The following is a 19,187-nucleotide window of genomic DNA, read 5'->3' as shown; positions in this document are numbered from 1 at the left end:
GAGTGGTGTGATATGTCAAATTTGATCAATTTATGTTTAAAATTAATTCACTTAAATATTGTGTATCCTGCAGAAGCCTTTTAACCAATTCTGTCTTCAATGTGATGTGTCCGTGAAGAAGCATATTATTTTTTATCAATAAATGTATTCCCTCTCCAGGGTGCAGTACTCAGGAGGATAAGGCTTCCGTGAAGGTGGAGCCAACAGATGACTCTCAACGACCCTTTAACTACGATGTGGTGGATGTCAGCAACGGTTTTCTCACCCGCATCGCCTACAAGAAGAAAGTCAAGTCCTCCAAGCTGGACGGTCTGCTGGAGCGGCGGGTGAAGCAACACGTTATTGAAGAGAAGCAGAGGCAGCAAGTGTCTGCCTCCAAACTCAAGACCCCTGCACCAGTTCCACCAGTTTCACAAGTTTCAGCACCTGCTCCGAGCACTCCAGTCCGGCCACGGTCGCCACTCAAGCCCCATACTCTCGCTCAGACACAGCTCGCATTGGGCAACGTTCTCAAAGTGGAGGAGAAATCTTTCACACCACAAACTCCAGGGCGAGGAGGAGAAAATGAAGGGGAGAGTTACACTGAACTCTCAAAAACTACAGAGGATACTGTAACTCCCCTTCCTTTTGCCGGTCTGGGCTCCACACCTAAAGACAGTTGCAGTACAGGTACAGGTGGAGATTCGCCACAAATTAAAAACACCTCCTTGCCCCAGGAAACAAATGCAGACTTCCTGGGAAGGACTAAGGGGCCAAAAGAAACCATTTTAGACATTTCAGGGCAAGAGGCAGTAAAACTGCCTGAAGGGGAAACAACAGCACAGAGAACCCATAGCTCTTTAGAGCAACAAACAGCCAGTGTAGCATCAGATGTTACCAAGGCTGTGCATATTGACAATACAGGGTCTGAGGTTCCCAATTTAAAATTGGACTCTGTAAGGACATCTACAAGTCTACTTGACCAAAAAAGTGGTCAGAACACATCCCCTTCTAAATCTGTCCAGCAAAACCCAGCACATTCAACTGCTGGGGAAAATGGCACAGGGCCAGTGGAGAACCAAGAAATTGGACAACACAAAACCAAAAGTATTACCTCCCCCGACTCCGCGCCAGTTTCTCCGCTCCCTCAGGTAAATGGTAATGACAGCTTGGAGAGTGAAAGCATGTTGAATAACTCTGTTATGAGCTCAAATAATGGCGTGCTCACCAACAGTCCCCGGCCCAAGGTGAACAGCACTGGTAAAATGGAAGAACAAGAACTAGTTGCCTCACTGAAGGACAGCACGCAGCAAAAGCCTTTGGTTAATGGAGATTTGACCCCTGTGAACAATAGCACAGAGACTGGGCTAAAAGAACCAGGTCTAGTTTCGAAGGTTGAGAGTAATTCATCGATATTAGACCAGGAATACAAACCTCCAATAAAGATAACAAGGCTGGAAAACAACTTAGATGCACTTGGAGCCAATACTCAGAGCACTCAACAGCACAACAGCACATCCCCGGTTGAGAATGAGACCAACGCCGGTTCTGTTGTCAAGATCATCAGAATGGCACCCTCCCCTATCCCCTCAGCAGAGGAGTCGAGTCTGAGTGATGACTTCGCTGAGGAGAACAGTAACAGTGGGACGACAGACCCACTCAAAACCATCATCACCCAGGTAACCACAAAGTCCACCACCACCACCACAACAGTTGTTTCCACAGAGATGAGGACAGCCAACGTGCCATCCAGTGCATGTGGAGAAACGGTGTCAACAACAGAAAGCAGCGCAGTGTCCACACTTAAAACCATGACCAAAACAACTGTGACCAAAATCTGTTCCCCCGGGCTTGACGGTCAGTCTGACGACAGCCAGAGCGAGATGGTGTCACAAGAACAGAGAACCATGCTCTTGGCGTCTGTCAGTAAGTCAACAACTGACAGCGATGGGAAAACCTTGGTTACTTCTGTTGCTGTGAGCCAAGACGACTCTTCATCAACAAAGGATCACGTCCGCCTCCTGAAATTCTCCCGCACTAAGAAGACACGCTCCGGCACAGCGCTTCCTTCTTACCGCAAGTTTGTCACAAAGAGCAACCGCAAGAGCATTTTTGTACTACCACATGACAACTTGAAGGTGCTAGCAAGGCGAGGTGGATTCCGGGAGGTTCCTGTCTTTAGCTACAACGCCAAGCCAGCCCTAGATATCTGGCCATACCCTTCACCCAGGCCCACATTTGGCATCACCTGGAGGTAAGCTTGCTCTCGTGATCAATTAAGGTTGTCAACCACCCAAACATCACTCATTAGTTAGGTCATTAGTTTCATCCCTTCTCTGTTACTGTTGTACTAACTACACCTAGAGTGGCCCTCAATCAAGCACAAACCTCAGCCATAGCCAAACAATTCTACCCATGATAGTCTATTTCTTATAGTATCAATATAAAAGACACTACAATGGCATTAAGAAGAGTACATACCTCCACCAAAGCCCAACAGTTGCCTCATGAAACCACATTTAAATTCACTAGCTGGAGATTTTTATTTGGATCTGCAACAAATTGCAAACGCTCATAAATATCAGTCCCTTAAACTTGCCAGATTTTTTTTTATTTCCATCGAGATCCATCAATGAAATTGAAAAACTCCATGTCTCCCAATGTTAAAAAAATGTGAAAAAAAGATTCCTGGATCTGCTTCCTGATCTGGAGCCACACCAACATTTCTTGGTTATTCCTTGGCTCATGCCACACACCTCCACAAAATTTCAGGAAAAGAGTTTTTTGCGTAACACTGCTTCCTAATAAATAAACAAACACTGATGAAAACAGAAAACAGAAACTGGTAAAAAATAAAGTAGAAAAATAATCCTGCCTCCTGTACCAACTGACTCCCCAAAAGATCTTAGATGAAAACACTGCAGTGGCATTACAGAAAATGTATTTTTTATTAAAGTTAAGGAAAGACTCAGCATTATTTTTATGTATAAATATCCACTTTATTCAAGTTGAATTATATATTTTTTTATCAGAGCAGTCTACCTAATATTCATACCCACTCAGTTTATTGGAAGAAATGCAATAATATAAATGCTATCTCTGTTAACCCCACTGTTTTCTAACAGTTTAAAATGTCTGACAATTACAAAAAAGTATTTAGGATAAAGATGCTAATATTTCTCCTCATCATTCACCTTTAAACCCTCTCCCAGTTATGTCACAGTGCCACGTCCTGTTGATTTGTCGTTCATTAAGTCCTCTCCCTCCCTGTCTGACGCTCGTGGCTTTGGCGCTGAGTGATGTTGTGGCTTGAGCCGGGTGTCACAAAGGGACCTCTGGTAATTTTGACTGGACCTCAGAGTTCCGAAGCAGACATGAATCATCCAGCGGTCGGAGAAGTGTCAGGATGTTCACTTTGTGCAGTGACCCAGCCCTGCAACCCAGGGATATTTTCCCACCTGTGGTTACACACGGGAAAAGGAATATCTACCAAACCCCAAACAACACACACGGCCCTGTGATGATCATGTGTTTGCAGATACTTGAAATGACCATATCCTATTGCTGTAAGCCCGAGCCATAATGATTCACAGAAGGAATATGTCTTCTTAGATACAATTTCAGGAATTTTATCCATTAATGGATGACATGTTTTCATCCAATTCTACACACAAAATTATTTATTTCATTTTAAAAAACAAATTAAATATGCTCAAGCTTCCACTTTGAACTATCTGAGTTGTGTCATGTACTTTCATTTATTTTTTCAAAAGAATGTTTGAAAATGATTCAATTAAGATGGCAGGCAGTTGTTTGTTTCTTTCATGGATGTGCTCATGGTCACAGCAACATTTCCAAACACCTCTGTTTTTACTTTGCCTCTTCCTGTCCCATGATGCTGAGCGACTCGCTGGTCAGTGGCACTGGTCTAATGAACTGCATGACACTGGGCTGAGGAGACTGCTGGAAACCCTTCCTCCGCCCCACAGCTGTTTTTATTACCTTCACTGTTCCCCAAAACGTACACAACAGATGTTTCCATTTTTCACAAGTTTATTTCTATATAACCTCCGACTTTTTAGGTTGTGCATTCGTACATCCATAAATCATTCTCGTAAATGTGATATCTCTGGAAAGTCTCAAGCACAATCCCTCAAACTGGCATTCAGACTCAAAAGAACTGGTTAGATGTTGGTGGTCTAAGGTTACTGTGACCTCACAAAACACGTTTTTCGCCATAGCACAAGAATTAATACCTTGATTATGACCCATTTTTAGGCAAAGTATTAGGTGGTGACATTTAATATACAAAATGTCAGTGGTCAACCTCTTGATATCGTAATATCCTGCAAAAAAGCAGATTTGGAGATTGTGACCAAATCTGGTTGGAGGAGGTGTACAAATGCAAGTAATGATAATTCTAGCTTTAATATGTTCTTCAGATGTGTAGGTGCAAAGTTCTTAGTTCAAGTTGTTTACATGCAGCTATGGTTTATGTTACTAATGCTTGCAACTCTTGGTTATGTTCTAGATATCGTCTGCAGACTGTGAAGTCTCTGGCCGGTGTGAGTCTGATGCTGAGGCTCCTCTGGGCCTCTCTGAGGTGGGACGACATGGCTGTCAAACCGTCCGCTGCCATCGGCACCACACGCACAGGTACAACATCACTGTACTCGCCCAAATCATCATATAAGGGTTTTCTTCATTCTGGGAGGTAGAAGCAAAACTGGTCTAAACTGTGTTGTGTGAAATCACCAGCAGCTTTTTAGGTTAACATTAACTGGTTTTTTAAGAAAAGATATTTACTGCTTTCTTACCTGTCAATTTAGCTTCACTTTTTTTGTGAATAATAGAAAGATTAAAACTCCACCGTTCTTTTCGACAACTTGAGATATATATTGCTGTATTACTCGGGCTCTCCTCCTCGTCTCCACAAGCCAATATATCTGTCCTAAAACGACAGTCTCCTTAGGTTGTCACTGTGTTTATGTTGGAGTGCATTTCCTCCATCTTCTCGGGCTCTCCTCCTCATCACCATACCAACCCAGCCCTATCCCCACTCATTGCTACAGAGACGTCGGATACTGAAATCACCACGACGGAGATCATCAAGCGCCGTGACGTGGGACCTTACGGCCTTCGCTCAGAGTACTGCATCCGCAAAATTATCTGTCCACTTGGAGTGCCCGAGACACCGAAAGGTAAATTTTTTCCGAACACTGAAGAAAGAGTTTAAGGCCACAAAATTGAAGAATTTGATTATCTAAACAAAACCATAGTAAAAACTGAGAAACAGTATGAATTAATTGAGGTATTTCTGTCCATCCATCAATTGTATTGTTTGTATTGCTTACACAAAGTATTTTGCTGAAAGGTCTTTCCTCCATCTCCCCACCCAAACACAACATGCAAACATTCAAACTGTCATCTTGTCTTTAATTTATTAATCTGTCCACCATCCCAGAAACCCACACCCCTCAGAGGAAGGGGTTGCGCTCCAGTGCCTTGCGCCCCAAGAAGCCCGAGCCTGCCAAGCAGACGGGCCCAGTTGTGATCGAGACGTGGGTGGCTGAGGAGGAGCTGGACCTGTGGGAGATCAGAGCCTTCTCAGAAAGGTCAGAGGGTCGAGGGTCACAACGGTCAAGCATGTGATGTCTACATCTGACCCGTGGCATCAGTCTTGTAGTCTGTCAAATCAATTAATAAACATGTTATAAACCACATAGCCAGATATGGTCATGGTATTTACTGACTCATTAGATAAATGCCACTATTCTTGTAGTGGGAAATCATGCTCAAAATATGTTTGCCTGATGATGTTAAGCTTATCGAGATTATTATAACTTCTAGCAATATATTTGCTGACAGGTTCTTGTATCTGTTACAGGGTGGAGAAGGAGAAAGCTCAGGCAGCAGAGCAGGCCAAGGTAAGCCTAGTTTAGTCCAGTAATCTTTCCACTGTTGCTGCACTGAGGAGCCATCTACTAACCTACCTCATCCCAAGGGCTTGTGCAGTAGCAGTGTTTCTTCTCCTCCACTCGGCAATGTTGTCTGTCCATCCTTTTTCTCTGTCTTCCTTGCTGTACCCTGTAGGATGGTCTTAGTTTGTCTGTTTTTTGACCTTCTTCAGCAGGTCTTCATACTGTCCCGCTTGTTGCCAGATTGTTCCGTCTATGAAATGCCCTTCTGTAGCATCTCATTTCAACTTGGGTTGAACTGGGTTTTCTGCTGTAATTAAGCGGGCAGGGTCCACATCTCACACTATACTATGATGTGCATGAGCTTCAGTTTGTCTTTCAGACTGATTTACTGTTTTTATCTTGGTAGTACTGCTGTTGTCTGCGAATCCCTTGAAAGGAAGAATACATTTTTTCCACTAGTTTAGTTTCTTCAAAAGCATGACTTAATTTGCATAAAGATTATGTGAGATTCTTTTTTTTCTATTGTTTCATGTAGGTCTTGTGCCTTACTTTTTTGGGAAGAAAAAGCTCAGTTGTAACAGTGGACAATGTTGGTTCTCTGGGACTTACACACACGCCTTTTCAAGCACTCACTGCCAAAACAACAGACAATCCATTCATTTCTACTCACCGGGCAGCAAACCTGCAAACATCTCAGTCTGTGCCAATCTTAACCAACTAAGTCTTTTTGGCTTTTTATCATTAGTTGCTACATAAATGTACTGACCATCTCATTTACCATTTCAGAAACGTCTCGAGCAGAAACCAGGCTCAGGAACAGCGACTCCGACAGGGACTCCCTCAACATCTATCACCACACCAAAAGTCATTGTCGGTTCATTGACAGGCCAGGGCACATCCAGCACCAAGGTGGTACTGTCCACCAAGATGGGCACCCCCGTCACATTCCAGCAGAACAAGAACTTCCAGCAGTCGTTCGCCACCTGGGTCAAGCAGGGTCAAAGCACACAAGGTATGTTTTAGAGGAGTGTAACTATTGGCTCTCAAGTGACAGGAAATTAGTAGTGAAGTAGAAGTAGTGATGTTACTGAGTTGACAGTATTTGTCCTAATTTTTCTATTTGCTTCATTATCAGGCACCGAGACCACTTTGGCCACGTCGGGTGGGCACACCTTCCAGATTACGGGAACGTCAGTGGGTGGAAAGGTAGTGACCACCAAGCTGCCACTGCCCGCCAACAGCAAGATCGTCACAGTCAATGTGCCAACTTCCCAAGGAGGTAGGGTTTTTTATAAGTCTCACCTTTGAGGCAAACACCGAGCACAAGTTACAGTCATTCAGTGTAGACTTGTCTTTCCATCAACAACCTTTTACAGATTCCTTTGTGTTTTGGTTTCTTCACCTCAGACCCACAGCTGAGACTTTTCAAACGTGTCAAAGAGCCAAATTAGATCTGGCTCATTAATTGCATGTCATTGTGGAAGCAATTTATCGGACCAATGGTGCGCATGGTGCTTGAGAAGGACTGAGTTTGTCTTCAGCTTTTTTCTTTAATGTTATTGCTGCCAGTTACCACAGACCCAAATATTTAGAAGTCTACTAATTCGACACAAATTAGACATTCCTCTGTCTTTGATCACCACTGTCAGCGAGCCAAGAATGCAAGTAGACGATAATTTTCCAAATCCCACATCTTTGGGGAGCTATGGGGCACGTGTGTGCATTTAACTCACCATTGACTTAATGCAGCCGTTTGCTTTAGCATGCTTAAAATCACTCACACTTTTAAAGCACTTCCTTAAGCCTTGTTCCAGCCCTCAGAACCCCAGCCCACATGCCAGATTACTTAAGTGTTTTGCCATAGACTTTACCAGTTATGATATGATACCCTGAAACTAAATTAAATCATATAATGATAAAAGATAGAGGGTATTCGAGGTGATTTTTGCACTGTCCAGCTTTAATAGTGGGTTTGTGCTTTAAACGTAGTTTTCCGTCTGGTTGCAGATGCCACAGAAGTACAGAAGGTGCTACCATGTCAGAAGCAGCCAATAGCTCCCTGTGTTTTGTGCTACTGTGGCACCACCCCATTGTGGTGCCCATCCTGTTCCAACCTCATGAGTCAGCAACTCAGTTTGGTTCGGCACATCATGTCTGGTTTTGTCTTGTCGGCATGGTAATCTAATAGAAAGCTGTTATTTTGGTTGGATGTTTTTTTGGGATGGTGGACTTGTGTAGTCTGAGGTGGTAAATCTGGACTGGTGATTCAGAATGGGGCTATCCTTAGTTAGGCGCTTTTAAATGTCAATATTGACAACGCAGGTGAGGAGATGTACTGACTCTCAACGTGTTTCTTTCAAGTTATTACATGATGGTTACTTCTCAACACGATAGAGGTGGTCTGACATGTTGACGGGCTCGTGCTGCGATATTAGTATCTACAAAATTAGTCAGTTACTGGAAAAATTGAGTTTTTGCAGGTTTTAATCCATTTAACAGCCATAACAGCAACTGTCATTTTTCCTACTTTATCATTTCCACAACTGTAGAAATTAGAAAAGAAACCTGAAATCCTCTAGCAAAACAAAGAGTAAAGACTAACTCATTAGAAATACAATGAATGTAATGTTTGATGAATACCTGCAATCACCAGATAAAAAGAATGATATTCAGCAAGGATATGAAGAAATTGACTTTTCTTAGCTTTGAAGTAGCCATGAAGGAGAAACTAAGTTCAGGTGGAGTGTAGCCATTTAATGGACATGTGTATTTATCCAGCATGACTGTTGGGCGCCCTGTTTGTTTTGGAATGGCTTAAGGAAGTTAGGGAGGAAAACAAGTTTACCCTGAGGTCTGCTTCCTAGACAGGTAGCCCTCTATAGTGGGATTCCATTTTTCTTTTTTTCCCTCCATTTTTTTGAATAAAAGTATACCTCTCCACTCACCGGAGTCCCAACTCCCCGACCTCTCCAAACAACCAGTCCATAGAAACCAGTGTTTGATGTGTGCGACCAGAGCAGCTACTCCCCAGGTCTTACGAGCGGGTTTAACGTCCCTGTTTGAAGAAGGAAACCCTTGATGTATAGGTTTACCTGCGTGGTTGCGGTTAAGAAACCACAGCAACGAGGCTGCAGAGGAAAAAGTGCTGCACTCTCTCAGTTTCCATCTCTGCCATCGGCTTCACGTGAGCTCATGAAGGCACAGAGCCTGGTGAACAAACATGAAACGCTGCCTTTGTCGGATTAAAGTTTTAAAAGTCGGATCTGGATTCATGCATAATTTATGAGGGGGGGTCTGAGATGTTGGGGGAAACCCAACTAAGCTTTCAGGTAGACTTTGAAGATTTGTTTACCTGCTCGACTAATATTTACTGGCGCTGTGATCAAAAGCTCGACATCTGGCCAGGAGAGAAGCCCACAAATAATGTATTGAGTTGTGTCAGTGAAGGACCTCTGCACAACTGCTCCCTGGTGACATGCAAACATGTAATTGTATTAGAGATGTTGGAGCATTTTGAAATGCCGGTGTGTTTGAGGTAATAAAAGTCAGATATTTGACAAACACATATCACTGAGCTCCAAAATTTCTCTCAAGATTTCTCCATCACATTTTGGATTTCTCCTGGTCCTTTTCGTATCTTTCCCCTAGTTATGAGTTCATACTTAGTTATTAAAACTGAGAAACCGTTCCACCCCATCCCTCCTTCTTTCTTCTCATTCCTTCTAATTGGTTTAATCCGGGGTCTTTCTTCTCCTCTTCTCTTTGTAGGTGTGGTTCAGCAGAAAGTGTTGGGTATCATCCCGTCCAGCACAGCGGGTGGCGCCCAGACGTACACCACATTCCAGCCACGCACAACCACACTCAACATCAGGCCCAATACCCCCGGCTCCCAGCAACAGGTACGTCTGCCTTCTATCTGCTGTGAAGTATCCTGTAATGTTTTTTATGATCATCCTCTCATGCTTACTATGGAAATCTCATCCACTCCTTTCTACTGCAAAAAATCTCTCACATTACTGTTTCTTTTGTCTTTGTTGTTTGCACATTTGTTTATCATAGAAATCATTACTTTTCCTCTTTTTGTTTTTTCTTGTGACCTTTACCATAGACCTCAGTTTTATGTCTAAATCTGACAGATCCAGGAAGAACCTTTTGGCCTTGAAATATTATTTGTAACGTCTTGATGAAAATATCCTTATAGGTTCTGGCAACTGGCAGTCAGATCCGTCCAGGAATGACAGTGATCCGAACCCCACTCCAGCAGACAGGCCCCATGGGAAAGACAATACTACGAACACCTCTCGTGGTCCAGCAAGGTAATGTTCTCCCTCTGAGAGATTGAAGACTTCATTTGAACAAAGTACAAACCCCCTCAGAGATTAACAAAGTACTGGCAGCGAATGTCATCTCTTCTCTGTCAGTCAGCATGTCTGTTTTTGAGTGTTGCTGAGCCTCTTTGGCTTCATGTTTATCATCTGTGTCAAATCTGCTGCCCCTCCCTCTCTTCCAGGTCAGGGCGGCCAGCAGGTAGTGACGCAGATCATCCGAGGTCAGGCAGTTTCCACGGCAATATCCGGTGCCAGCCCTGTTGCCACTGTCACTGGCCAGGGGGCAACGAGCCCCGCCACATTAGGACAGGCAGCAGGCCAGACAACACCCGGCACCCCACGGGCACAAGGGCAAGGCCAGGTTAAATTGACCCTGGCACAGCTCACCCAGCTCACACAGGTTAGTGAGGTCACCCTATGTGCAGGGTGAGAAATCAACACCTCCCAAACATTCATGAATTTTTCACATTCCTCTGTTTATATTGGGCTTTATAGCACCATACCAGCAAAAGTTCATAAACCAGCTTAAGTTCTCTATGAAGTGAAGCATAGGAACCTTTAGAACAAATAGGTGGTGGCAGGAAGTGTAGGTGCAATAATATGTAAAGTAATCTAAGTATTGAAGTTTAGAAAGCTAAGAAAATCAACTTTTAACAAGATGTGAATACTTACTCAATTTATTAAAGGATTATTTTCCCACCTCAACCAGTTTATTTCGGAAAAAACAGCAATGTCCTGATTTATCTCTCTACTAACAAGCGTCTTCTCTACCCTGTATCCCGTAGAAGCAGCAGGCCTCAGGTGTGGATCGACAGGCTGGTGTCGGTGGTACCCAACAGGCTCTGACTGTGATGGTTCAGGGTCAGGGCCAGACCACAGGCCAGCTGCAGGTCATACCTCACGGGGTCACCGTCATCCCAGGACCTGGGCAGCAGCTCATGCAGGCGGCACTGCCCAATGGCCAGGTGCAGCGCTTCCTCTTCACCCCCTTGGCCTCAGCTGCCACACCCACATCAAGCACAGGTATATATCGAAAATGTTAATTGGACTTAGGGTCCTTCCACAGGTCTGTTTATGGGTCTGTTCTTATCTAACCTATTTTAAATGACATTCTATTGCTTGTTTTTTAAATCCCCTCTTTCCGATCTTTCTCTCCCTGTCACCTCAGCCAACACAGGTCCAGGTCAACCCAACTCCACCTGCACCAAAACCCCGGCCCAACCTGCCCAGCAGGCAGCAGCCCCCATCCAGGCGGGAGCGCCTTCACTAGCCACCACCAGCAGCCCTACTTCGGCAACCCCACAAGGCCAACTGCCGCCTCAGACGCAGGCCCACATGCCCATCCAATCACCCACGTCACTGCAGGTTAAAACACAGGGAGGAACAGTGCAGCTGCAGCAGTCGCCTCAGCTCATCAGCGTGTCTGGACTGCAGCAGCAGGTACAGGTAGGATTAGCGGGATGATGCTGGAAAGTTAACTACAGCCTGACTGATTTATCAATTGGCTTATAATAAATGACATATTAGTATTGGAGTTAATGCTTGCTTGGAATTTGCACAATTTACACAACAAAGAAAAGATTTGCATTTATGTGGTTAAGCTGTAAAACATCACAGTTGTTTGGTATAAGAGTTTGATAAAGACATCTTAGGAATCATTGCCCCCCTTTTTATATATATATCAGCCAATATATCGGTATCAGAAATGTTTTATTCCCTGATATTGGTGTTAGCATCTGCCATCAAAAACCATATTGGTTGGGCTTTATAGTCAACTCCTCCAAACATATGTAGGTAAGATGACCTTGACCAACTTAGTGTCCCGCAGGAGTAGAAGATTTAACTAGATCTGTCGTAAAGTTGTTGTTCCTTAAACTGTTTAAACCAGATCATACTGTAAACTACTAATTTACTCCCTCCAGCCATTCATAAGTGTCGTAGACAATGTCTAGTCTTTGTCCCCTTTTTTCCATCCTGCAATCTGCATTAACAAGTTTGACCCACGATGTAGCTGAAGGTGTGATCTAACCATCTAAATAAATACTTTATGCAAATATACACGCAAAACCATGATTTTCTTTTCAGATTTGTTAAATTTGTGTGTCGTCTTGTGTCATGTCTGCAGGTGCTGGCCCAGCTGCAGGCCCAGCAGGGTGGAGGCTCTCTGCCACAGCACATCAAACTGCAGCTCCCCATCCAGATACAACAGACCGGGACCACCTCAGCTCAGGGAGGACAGGTAATGCAGCAAACCTGCTAAACCACGTACAAACTTTTTCTTTTTTATAAAGCCTTGCTTAAAGCTAAAGGCCTTGATTACAGTAAAAGCACTGTAAAACACATTAGAAAGTGTAGCTGTATTTTGGACTTGTGCTACCTGTAGCATTTCAGATAGTAGTATATGGCTCATTTATAATTTATGAAATCATTGAAAATGCGTCATCCACCTCTTGATTTGATATGACATGATTTGAGCTCATCTTACTCATTTGTTTTGGTAGTTTTCTTTTATAAATATCCTCAAAAGAGATACTTTTCCAAACGAAACTGAATCGTGCTGCTTCTCAATATCTATTATGGTCCAACTGCAACTTTTACCAAAACCAGAATATCTTGCTTTTTAATTGAGTAGATATGAATTATAAGAATCCAGCTTTTTAAAAGGCATGAATTGTCTTCACAGATAGGGAACGTGGTGACCATCCAGGCAGCTTCTGTCCAGGAGCAACTGCAGAGAATCCAGCAGCTCCGAGAACAGCAGCAGCAGAAGAAGAGACAAGCTGCAGAAGCCAAGAGAGAGCAGGCCCTCAATGCAGCCAGCCAGAGCGACATCATTCAGAAACAGGTGTGTGTGTGAGTGTGTGAGAGAGAGCTTGGAAGTTCAGGAAGCCACCATGGCCAGGTCATCCATCTCTGTCAAAGCTCTCTGTCTTCCTGCCATCAACAAACAAACAGTCACCATCCTCTAACATCCAAACCCTCCTCTAACACTGTTTATTTTTACAGCTCTGCCCCTGTTTGTTGGGTTTAATCCTTCCAATGCTACTGTGTGTGTGATTGTTTTTAACTGTCCCTGTTTGTATATTTACCACTGATTTTACTGCATGTGTGTACATTTATGTATTTTTCTATCTTCCCATTAGTCACCACAATTTCTCCCTTTAATAATAATCAATTTATATATTTTTTTGTACACACAAATCATCAATCAGGCTCAGCAACACTAAAGAACAGACATGATGTGCTAAGGTCTGAAAAGTCTAAAATTCAGTAATTAGAATTTTAGGTCATAAAAACATTAAAATATTACTCAGTAAGTCTTAATTATGTTAACTTTAATTTAATGCTACTTAAAAGTCGTATGTTTATTTAGTTCAAACCTGCAGAAACAGTTTAAGAATATGGTTTCTACACCATTATAGTAATTTCCTCTCAAACTGTGAATTACTTTTTTTGGGGGTGACCTAATAAGAAGGTTAGGGCACATATAAAGTGGGCACATACGCCTTAAGCAGCAGGTCCCAGTTCAGCTCCTGGGTGGTTGAAAACCAAAAAAATCTACTTTAAAATGAAACATTTAAAAAGAAAAAAAAGCTGTAAATATCCTTTCTGATTTGGTTTGTTCTGACGTGTCTTGCGGCGTGTGTTTCAGGTGGTAATGAAACAAAACGCTGTGATTGAGCACCTGAAGCAGAAGAAGACCATGACGCCTGCAGAGCGGGAAGAGAACCAGAGGTTTGTGTCCAGATTTTTTGTGTGTGAAAATGTAAGCATGGTATTCTGCTTGTATTTGGAGGTTCATTCAGAGGTTTACACTGAAAGCTTCAGGGTCAGAGGAAGTGTAACCAATCCAATCAGACTGCACACACTGCGGCAACTTGTTTTTGAAGCAACAAACAATAATGGCATAGTGTTAACGGTCACTATCTGTGAAACAGTCATGCTTCTTTGAATTGATGTTGTCTCGTGTGTCGATGTTCTGATTATATGGAACTGTAACCTCACCTCTCAGGCCGTACACATGCTGTCCTCTCCTCCCTCTGTTTGACTCTGACTCAACACCACACTGGGAGGTACTGCACAGCATGGGAACTTTTGGGTGTGTAACCACCAACAGCTGCATGTCCTCACCGTGACCCTAAAAACCTGAACACAAAGACAAATCCATTTCTAAATGAGTTGTACAATAAAACCACACGAGGCTCGAATGGCCCTTTCACTGATTTGTGGCGAGTTGAATTTTATACAAACAAGCTTCAGCTCATCATATTTCTTTTCTGTGTCACTCCTCTCTGAGCACATTCTGTCTATAACAGGCAGAAAATGAAGTCTGTATCACTCCACTGACCAGCTCTCTGTATTAAACAGCGTAGTCTTTCAGTTTTAGAGCAGGGATTATTGAATTCACGTTCAGATTTTGTTACAATCAAACCCCTGTGTGCACACTCAGATAGCCCCTGCTTGTGCTTAGGTTTGCTCTGCTTGCTCAAACTGTGCGCTTGCGTTCAGAGATCCTGCGCTCAAGCTGCTTCTGTGCACGTTTGATACGTCTGCACCAAAAAATCTCAGTGCAGAGAAGAAATCCCAGAGTAGACTAGAGCGCAAGGAGAAGAGCTAAAGCTGGAGTGCAGAGTGCAAGTGCACAGCCAGAGCGAATTTAAGCATAAGCAGAGGTGCATGTGCATTGTTTTGAGTGAGAGCATTACAAATCATTATGTGAAATCAATAAGTCCTGCTCTCAAACTAAAAGACCATGCTCTTGAATACAGATGTAAAAAGGTGACCAGTACTACAGTGGCAGTATACAAACAGTATACAAACAGTACTTCAGTTTGTTAGAAGAACTGCCACTGTTTTATCAAGAGCCAAGACTTTTTCCAGAGTGATGCGTTTATAGCAGAGATGTTTGTTGGCTCACTATTAAAGAGGGTTTTTTTGTTTAATTCTGCAGATGTTTGTGCAACTATTACTTCTTTAAACACCCAAATAAAATGAGTGAAATCAAAACCAGTAGTATAATGTTTAAAAAGGCTTATTCCCTCTCTCCTTCCTTTTTCATCTGCTGCAGAGAGATTACACTCTGACCTACAGTTGACTCTGACAACCCCATGTTTATGTCCACAGACGGTCTGTCAACACTGTGCCCATTCACACAGACCTGTAATACCAAACCCAGACTACCGTGACTTCACTACAGCCGCTCTGTCTGTTGTCTGTCTCTGCTTACGTTCCATCCTTTTTCCATTTCCTTATGTCATCCTCTCTCTTCCTCAAAACCTGATTCTGTCATTTTAAGTTATTTACCTGGAACTCTAACGTCAGCTTTGTTTTTTCGTGTTGTTTCGTGAGCGTCCGCCGCTTTCGCACTGCATTTGCGTTGTGTACCTCAGTGCACGCTGCAGGAACCCTGGCCCGTCTTTGACCTCAGCAGTCATGGATGTGTTTGTGTGTCATTCACACATTTGTGCGCTGAACAAGGCATTCAGATTGATTTTCATTCTTAGTTGTGAATGTTAGCGAACACAAGTGAACAAACTGCAGACATAGAGCCATGATTTTTCTTCTTTTTACACACACAATCATGTGCCAAATGAAAAGAAAACCCTGAAAAAGGAGACAGGATGAAGATGCTCCCATCCACAGCGTTTTGGATGCAGTATCTAAATGATGTGAATCATATGTTATGACCTCCAGTTTCCAGAGCTCAACCCTGCTGAGCACCTATGGGATATTTTGGACTGATGTGTTAGACAGCGTCTGCACAGTCCAGAGTCTTGAAGATTTTATGCCAAGGTGCATGTAACATATCCTGGTGTCTTGTGATAGCCCAACAGCAAACTAAGACATTACATGTTCCATTTAATGAGTAACCTGTATGTGCATCATATACACACATTTAATTCTGACAAAATTTTAGCAGTGGAGATGGTTTTTATCTGTAATATTATCTCCAAGGTTTTTTTCTTCTTAATTTCTCTATATTAACCTCCCCCAAGAAATTTCACGTGTCCACCCTTGTCCGTTGGTTGGTTTGTCGGCAGGATAACTCAAGACTACTGAACGTTACAGTTAGTGGTTGGATTTGACATGGGCCAAGAAAGAACTTATTTCATTTTGTCGTGGATTAGGAAAGAGGCAGATCCAGGAATATATTCTCTTCCTTTACCATTGTAAGATAAGGTTTGTTTTACATTTTTGGAAAAATTCCCAGGAAATAATTTATGGATCTTGATGTAAAAATCAGACATATTAAGTGGGACTGATATCTGTGAGTGTATGTAATTTGAATCTCCCTATGCATTTCTATTTGCTTGAGTTTGAGTGTGTGAACTTTCTCCTGTTCCCTGTGTTTACATGGAGAGTGCAGCTTCACAGTCATTCTCTATCTGTCCACCTCTCCCCACTCTCCCAACTCTCCCAACTCTCAGCCCCACTGCCTCCTACTTAAACATCTCACATAAATAAACACGACCAACTACTGCTCTAACAACATATGTGAGACACGCGGCCTAGTAACACAACAAGGGGACTAGGAGTGATGACAAACTTGTTTCTTCCATAGTATTTATGTTCTGGGTTACAAAAGTCTGTGTTGTTTGAATGATTGACTCGTCTGTCAAGTCACAGAGAAAGCGTCTCGCCACGTCGGCGATTATAATTTCTGGTTCTCTGTTCGTCTGTATGTCCCATTCATGTGAACCACACCTTGAGGGAATTTCTTCTAATTTGGTACAAGTGTTCACTTAGCCTCAGAGATAAACTGAATAGATTTTGGAGGTCAAAGGTCAAGGTCACAATGGCCTCTCTAAACATGTTCTTAGCCTCTTGAACATGAAACTTCCAGTCTGCCCTGAGGGAAATCCTTCTAAATTGGACCAGTCGTCACTTGGACTCAAAGATTAGCTTCTATTTCAAAGGTGATGGAGAACTTATATGAGTCTGGAATAAAAAATGTAAATTAAAACTGCACTCGTTGGCATAAAATCGCAGTGCAGTATTTCCACTTTGGGAAGTAGAAACCCTGAACCATTTTCAAGCAGTACAAGTAGAAATTCTTGGTAAAAGCAAGCAGTCTGTTTTTTCCAAGAATGTTATTTGATAGTTCACAGTGGAGAAGGAAAAGATTTAAAGCAGGATAGGGATGAGATGCGAGAAAAGTCAAGAACCAGATTTAAACCCTGGACTTTGTAGTTTCGCAGTTTATGCAACAGGGTCACCAGAAAGCCTCAAGGACCTGAAGCTGAGAGAAACACACTCATTGTTCATTGACACGCACTACCGCTTCTTACATGCAGAAAGTTAGATGTTCACATTTTTTGGGCAGCCAGTCGTCATGCAGGTTTTACTTTCTGAAAAATTGAAGCATTGTTTGGAGTAAGAGTTGGCTCCTTCCCACTGGTGTGTCAGAGGGATTACTTTCTTCCTCTGTGACTTTGTACTGACTTTCTGAATTCAAGATTCAGATATGTGATAATCATTTCCCTCCCTGCTCTTTTATCCCTCTCCTCTCTCAGCAGGATTATTATTTGTCTTTTATTCCTTTAAAATACCCTTAATAGGTCAAAGCACTATTTCACATGGGTCCATATTAGATTCAGTAGAGCTATGTGTTTAGGTTTGACTACTTTTTTCCTACTACATTCAAGGGGCTGTTCAGTGCACAGTTCTTAACTCTTCTATACAATACGCTTTTATGATTCAGTGTAACTTAAAAAATGTATCTGTAATCAAGTCCTTTCAAATTTTCCCCTTTTCTTTTTTGTGTTTGTCCAGAATGATTGTATGCAACCAGGTGATGAAGTTCCTCCTGGACCGTATAGACAAGGATGAGAGGCAGGCAGCCAAGAGGAGAAAGAAGGAAGAGGTGGTGGAGGCGAAAAGGAGGTTGGCCAACGCCAGCAAGCTCTCCTCGCTACTTTACCGGCACAAAGAGAGCCTTAAGATGGAAATCCTGAAGAAGCGAGCGCTTCTGGACAAGGATCTGCAGCTAGAGGCCCAGGTATAGAGGACGGTGGGGGCATAACAGCAGAAAAGTCTGGCAAGATCTGTGTCAAATCTCTTTAATCCCTTTAAAATATTGTTGAACAGAAATGACTGAATATGTCAGTTTAGAAAGCCGCTGTCTATTTGTCTCTACTTGTTTTGACCCTGTCCGTCCTGACATCACTTTCCTCAGGAGGAGCTAAAACGTGACTTGCTTCGGATGCGGAGGGAGAAAGAGAGGGCTCAGGCTGCAGCCAAGCAGGCGGCCCAGGCCGCAGCCCAGGCCGCCCACAAACAGCAGCAGCAACACACTCTGGCACATGCACAGGGCATCGCCGCTCAGCACCACCTCGCCACAACCGTCACCTCGGCACACAAGAGAAAACGGGAGGAGGAGAGGGAAACGGTTCCGTCAGCCAAGTCCAAGTCGAAGAAGAAGATGATCTTGACGACGATTACCAAGGAGAGCAAGAAGGACACCAAGCTGTACTGCATTTGCAAGACGCCATATGACGAGACCAAGTATGAACAGGCTCACTTTGAATACTAACTATAAATACTTTTAGTGGAGGGAAACACAGAAGATAATTCTTTCATCGGCCAGTCATACTCACTTATCTTTTAAAAGTTAACATTGCTCACTCTTAATCATGTGAGATACAACTGACAAATACCTTTGCTTCCTTGTTCTCTCTATAGGTTTTACATAGGCTGCGACCTTTGTACCAACTGGTATCACGGGGACTGTGTGGGCATCACGGAGAAGGAGGCCAAGAAAATGGACGACTACATCTGTGTGGAGTGTAAACGGGGCCAGGAGAGCAGCGCAGTGGAGTTGTTCTGCATCTGTCGGACGCCATACGACGAGTCCCAGTAAGCAGCTACACCTAAAACTCCTGTGTGTTTGTGGGTTGTAGCATGAGCATAGTGTGAATTTACACTAAAAAGACACAAGGACACATATCAATAGAATTTC

General features: G+C 43.1%; 1 protein-coding gene across 12 annotated transcripts in view; it reads left to right on the top strand.

Moving 5' to 3' along the window:
- The window catches only part of LOC109627548 (nucleosome-remodeling factor subunit BPTF), a 43,358-nt gene that overhangs the window by 15,890 nt on the left and 8,281 nt on the right, over positions 1 to 19,187 (top strand). For 7 of the 12 annotated variants that reach the window (XM_020084113.2, XM_069530688.1, XM_020084120.2 and 4 more), the window contains 18 exons: positions 160 to 2,233; positions 4,511 to 4,635; positions 5,028 to 5,180; positions 5,444 to 5,594; positions 5,867 to 5,906; positions 6,687 to 6,912; positions 7,036 to 7,179; positions 9,669 to 9,799; positions 10,102 to 10,216; positions 10,411 to 10,628; positions 11,014 to 11,251; positions 11,397 to 11,674; positions 12,354 to 12,467; positions 12,912 to 13,073; positions 13,881 to 13,963; positions 18,002 to 18,227; positions 18,405 to 18,733; positions 18,911 to 19,084. In XM_020084113.2, coding sequence (XP_019939672.2) covers positions 160 to 2,233; positions 4,511 to 4,635; positions 5,028 to 5,180; positions 5,444 to 5,594; positions 5,867 to 5,906; positions 6,687 to 6,912; positions 7,036 to 7,179; positions 9,669 to 9,799; positions 10,102 to 10,216; positions 10,411 to 10,628; positions 11,014 to 11,251; positions 11,397 to 11,674; positions 12,354 to 12,467; positions 12,912 to 13,073; positions 13,881 to 13,963; positions 18,002 to 18,227; positions 18,405 to 18,733; positions 18,911 to 19,084 — 4,981 coding nt within the window. The remainder of the gene's footprint in view (positions 1 to 159; positions 2,234 to 4,510; positions 4,636 to 5,027; positions 5,181 to 5,443; positions 5,595 to 5,866; positions 5,907 to 6,686; positions 6,913 to 7,035; positions 7,180 to 9,668; positions 9,800 to 10,101; positions 10,217 to 10,410; positions 10,629 to 11,013; positions 11,252 to 11,396; positions 11,675 to 12,353; positions 12,468 to 12,911; positions 13,074 to 13,880; positions 13,964 to 18,001; positions 18,228 to 18,404; positions 18,734 to 18,910; positions 19,085 to 19,187) is intronic. The other 5 variants (XM_020084115.2, XM_069530686.1, XM_020084114.2 and 2 more) reach the window with 3 other exon arrangements.

The sequence above is a fragment of the Paralichthys olivaceus genome, chromosome 8 (genome assembly GCF_024713975.1).
Source record: "Paralichthys olivaceus isolate ysfri-2021 chromosome 8, ASM2471397v2, whole genome shotgun sequence".
In the NCBI taxonomy this organism is placed as follows: Eukaryota; Metazoa; Chordata; class Actinopteri; order Pleuronectiformes; family Paralichthyidae; genus Paralichthys; species Paralichthys olivaceus.
Note: the sequence above shows the minus strand (reverse complement) of the source record. Positions and strands in the feature narration are given on the sequence as shown.